The 4757-nt window shown below is 42.5% G+C and overlaps 1 protein-coding gene across 1 annotated transcript in view; it reads right to left on the minus strand.

Moving 5' to 3' along the window:
- DNAH5 (dynein, axonemal, heavy chain 5) overlaps nucleotides 1-4757 on the minus strand; it is a 382826-nt gene that overhangs the window by 26384 nt on the left and 351685 nt on the right. Inside the window, exon 75 of the mRNA XM_006895016.1 lies at nucleotides 4186-4401. Coding sequence (XP_006895078.1) covers nucleotides 4186-4401 — 216 coding nt within the window. The remainder of the gene's footprint in view (nucleotides 1-4185; nucleotides 4402-4757) is intronic.

Here is a 4757-nt window from a genome sequence, read left to right on the forward strand (position 1 = left end):
TCTAAAGATAATTTTATGAGCTGCAAAGGAAGTTGCATTTCTGTGCCATGTAATTCAGTAAAATACACACCCTGTTAAGAAAACACTGTCTATCGACGTGTGGGTACAACAGCTACGTCATCTGTAGTTTGGATCAGCTGAAGCTTAACTAGATAGGTGATCCTTGGCAAACTTGACTGTTGAAACCATAACCTCTCTTTACAAATGTTAACATGACTACCCCTAAACAGACATGCATACAAATTACAGTTTAATTCTAACAAACTAAATGTCTGCATAGGGAAGTTTTTTCACTCTAAGGATTTAAAACTACATCCAATATTAAAATGTAAATGAATGTGCTCTTCATAAAAATAGAAATGTGCAGACTTCTTAACAATAAAGAGGGCCAAGAGGCATGGAGATCTTCACAGAACGGTGCACCTACAGGTACTGAAGGAAACAAAGACCTTCTTCTACAAACAGCAGAGAGAGGACTTTCCCCAGAACTGGCACCCTAAATTTGAACCTGGAGAAAGGATGAAAATTATACAAGTGTTCAGGTTTTTCATTCATAGGGTCACTATGAGTTGCCTACAACTTGATGGCACTTAACAACAACAACAACAACAATAATAGCATACACAGAGAGATCAGTTGGCCTTAGTGGACAGAAAGTCAAAGGTGGCTGACTTTAATCCGTGGCTCTCAGGCCTGTTCTTAACTGGTTTTGGTGAAACATTCTTCTAGGTCGTATAGCCCTGGTCTGTCCACTTGCCATACAGAGGTAAGTGGTGGTTGCTGTGACCTGAACATGGTGACACTGATGTTTCAAATGCGATAATGGTTACCCATGACGGACAGTGTTTGGTGTAGCATCCCGATTAAAACAAGCTTGGAAGCAGGAGTGGCTACCACCTCCAAAATAGCTTGTCTCCGGAAACCCTATGAACCTGGAGAAAGGATGAAAATTGTAGAAGTGTTCAGGTCTTTCATCCACAGAGTCGCTATGAGTCACCTACAACTCAATGGCACTTAACAAAAACAACTTCTTGAATAGGGAGCTCTGGTGGCTTAGTGTTAAGAAGCTGCAGTGCAATTCCAAAGACATGCAGTTCAAATTCACCAGCTGCTCTGTAGGAAAAGGATGGGCAATCTCTTCCCGTACAATCAACTGCCTCTGAAAACCTGCTGGAGGGTCAGCTATGGGTTGGTTCTGAGTCAACAGTTCTCAACAACAACAATATCCTGAGTGAGCTTTAATAGAAAAAAAATGTCTGCTTGTTGAAGCCTTCCACCCGTGTGACCTCAGCACTAGATTAATGAGGCAGTGCTGACTTTGTACACTTTGGCAGCCACTGTTGATGTCATCTGGTACTGCCAAGTTGCCTCTTGCACAAAGCAATTCTGTGTGGAACAGAGAGAAACAGTGCAATCTCAGCTACCCAAAACCCAACTGCTTCAGGAAGTCCTGTTGTTGTTGTTATGGACCATCGAGAGGGAACTGACTCACAGCTCACCCTCCAGCAGGTTTTCAGAGGCAGCAAATCACACAGGAGGAGATGGCCCATCATTTTCCTGTGGAGCATTTGTGGATTCAAACTGTGTGCCTTCAGGTTGGCAGCGCAGCTCCTTACCCCTGGGCCACCACACTCCCCCATAAAGGGAGTCATAGCACCGACAAATTTGGCAAGAAGATGCAGCTTGTTTTAAAACCCATTACTGACCACTTTTATTTATGAGAATTGATGCCTTTGAGTTGTGGTGCTGGAGAAGAGTATTGAGGGTACCATGGACTGCTAAGAAAACAAACAGATTCATCCTGGAAAGGGTCAAACCGGGTGGCTCCTTGGAGGCAAGGATTCTGGGGCTTCGTCTGACATACTTTGGACATGTTGTGAGGAGAGACAGGTCCTTGGAGAAGGACATCATGCTTGGGAGGGTGGAGGGACAGCGCAGGAGAGGAAGGCCCTCTATGAGGTGGATTGATTCAGTGACTGGAATAATTAGGATGGGAGTGTCAGAGACAGTGCAATTGGCACAGGACAGAGCGGAGTTTAGGGCTGTTGTACAAAGGGTCGCTATGAGTCACAAGCGACTTGACGGCACATAACAACAACAACAATTATTATCTTTTCAGATATTTCTAAATTACTCAGTTACATTCCATTGAGTTAGAACCGACACATAGCTGATCCTCCAGCTAATTTTCAGAGGCTGTTAACTGCATGGGAGGAGATTGGCCATCTTTCTCCTGTCGAATTTCAGGGGTATTCAAACCTCATGTCTTTGTGTTGGCAGCACAGCTTCTTGCCACTAGGCCACCAGAGCTCCCTGGGTATTTGTACTACATTAGAAATCTTTCAGTCACTCTTAGGGATGAATGATCTTTTTTTTTTCTTTTCTTTTCTGATGTTATATTAAATGATTCTGATGAAAGCAAATGTTGTTACTATATGTCACCAAGCCAATTTCTATTCACAGTCACACTGTTTGTAGGACAAAGAAATCAGAAAACCTACTGTTCTGGAGACGATTCCAACTCTCCATCTAGTTTCCAAGGCTGCACATTTTTACGGGAAGGGACCACCCATCTTTCTCTCAGGAAGTGACTGATGGATTTTCAACTACATATCTTTAAGTTAGCATCCCAGCACTTTACACACTACATCACCAGGGGCTTAGAAACCCTTTGAAGGGACTCTATAAGTCAGAATCAAATTGATAGCAGTAGGCTTAATTTACAGGACAGAGTGGCAGTAGTAGTAGTTGTTGTTAGGGCCTGTCAAATCAAGCATAACTCATAGTAACCCTATAACAGCCAGCCTGAACCTTGCTCTATCCTGTGCCATCCTCATGATCTAACACACTAGAGTTCATTGCTGATGTCATCAGGTCAATCTGTCTCACAAGGATCTTCTTCTCCTTTGCTCACCCTCTATCTTTCCAAACATTTTGTTTTTGTCCAAGGAGCAGCCTCTCCTAAGTATATGTCCAAAGATTGGAGAGCAGCTTGGTCATTTTACCTCCAAAGATCACTCTGGCTGCACTTTTTTCTAAGACATATCAGGGTTTTTTTTTTTAGTAGTCCAAGGTACCCATGGGATATTCGGTGCCCTATTCCAACACCACAGCTCAGGACAGAGCAGAACTGCCATCTATCATCACGAAGCAGATCTCCCGCTTTTTTCTGCCTTGGAGTGACTAATAGGTTTGAACCACTAACCTTCCAATTGGCAGTGGAGTTCTTAATATGGCATTGTGGCAGATCTTAATGTGGCATTGGGACACCTTATGAACACCAATAGTAAAAGTTATTTTTCCTAATCAAGTGATCATGGGACCTCCTAGAAATATCTTTTCCCGAGACTAGGTCTCTGGGTAAGTCCTTGAGTCACGCTGTAGTACTTGTTGCCAAATAGCTTGCATAGCAGAAACAGTAATAATCTAAAGGCCGAAAGGCTGCCAATGACCTTCTGAAAATCAGGTGTTAACGGGGGTAATACACAGTCAAACTAGTGACTGATAAAAGTGCCATGGGATCATTCCAAGTCATCTGCTAACAACATAGGAAATAAGCACTTAATTTTCACATTATCGTAGATATTTTTAAAACATACCGCAAAAGTAAATACTTTTTTAAAATGCCTGAAAATAACTCACAATCATTAAATTCTACTTAGAAGGTACTTTCAGATTGAAAAACAAATTACCCGCGTTAGTGAAGGAAGATGCAAAGAATTAATAATGCAAATGTCAATTCCTTGGGTTTGAGAAGGCTGAGATTTTAAGCTAAGCATTAAACTATGCAACGTATTTGTTTGTTTGAATAATCTGGTGCTTTCACCTAAGAAAGTATTATTTTCCTTAAATCAAGCAAACAAATCCCTTATGAATGCCTTGGGGAATTCTAGACAAAGCAATGCTTACCCATTAATGCCTACTTCTAACAATATATACTAGCATTCTTATCCAATTTATTTATATTTTTTAAACCATTACATTCATGGATTGAAAAACAGTTTTCTGGTTTTTCAAAATTAAGGGTGTTTTTTTTTAATTCTTAAATCAGAAAAATGTGTTTCCTATCCTGCATCTTACTTTCTGGCTTCCCCAATCAAACACACACACACACACACACACACACACACACACACACACACCCCATCCCTCATCTGACATCTTATCAGAATCTCATGATCTCACTTCAAAGGGGCTGTAGTCCGGGGGCAGCTTCTCCAGCATGTCATCAGCCAGCCGGGCCACCACAGCCTCCCGGCTCTCGTCTCCGCCACTTGAGCTGTCCTTGGGCTGGATGGCGAGAATCGTGTCCAGCACGTCCTTGGCCAGCTTGCTCTGGTAAGTGATGTCTGCGTTGGGGTGCAGCCCGAACACCTCAGGGCTGTCATAGGCTGGTAAACTCTGCCAACAAACACCCCAAGTCAGCATAAGTAGTTGTCACAGTCAACAAAAACAAACCAAAGCCACCGTCATCAAGTGGCTTCTGGCTCATGATGGCCTTCCATCACGTACCCAACGCTGTAAATCTTAATGCAAGGAGCTAATTCATTTTGTTCCATGGGCTTGTTCCCAAATTCACCACAGTTTATCAACCCTCTTCATAGTCCACTTCATGCCAACCCTCCAATGTTGTAAATCCTTACAGGAGGGAAGTGCTCAGCCTCAGAGCCACTGGTAAATTTGAACCACTAACCATTTAGCTAATAGCCCTATTTATTACACACTAGGATGGATGGTGAAGAGATTGAGATTGTTCA

This window comes from Elephantulus edwardii, unplaced genomic scaffold, assembly GCF_000299155.1.
Source record: "Elephantulus edwardii isolate Elephantulus edwardi_28Jun2011 unplaced genomic scaffold, EleEdw1.0 scaffold00153, whole genome shotgun sequence".
Lineage (NCBI taxonomy): Eukaryota > Metazoa > Chordata > Mammalia > Macroscelidea > Macroscelididae > Elephantulus > Elephantulus edwardii.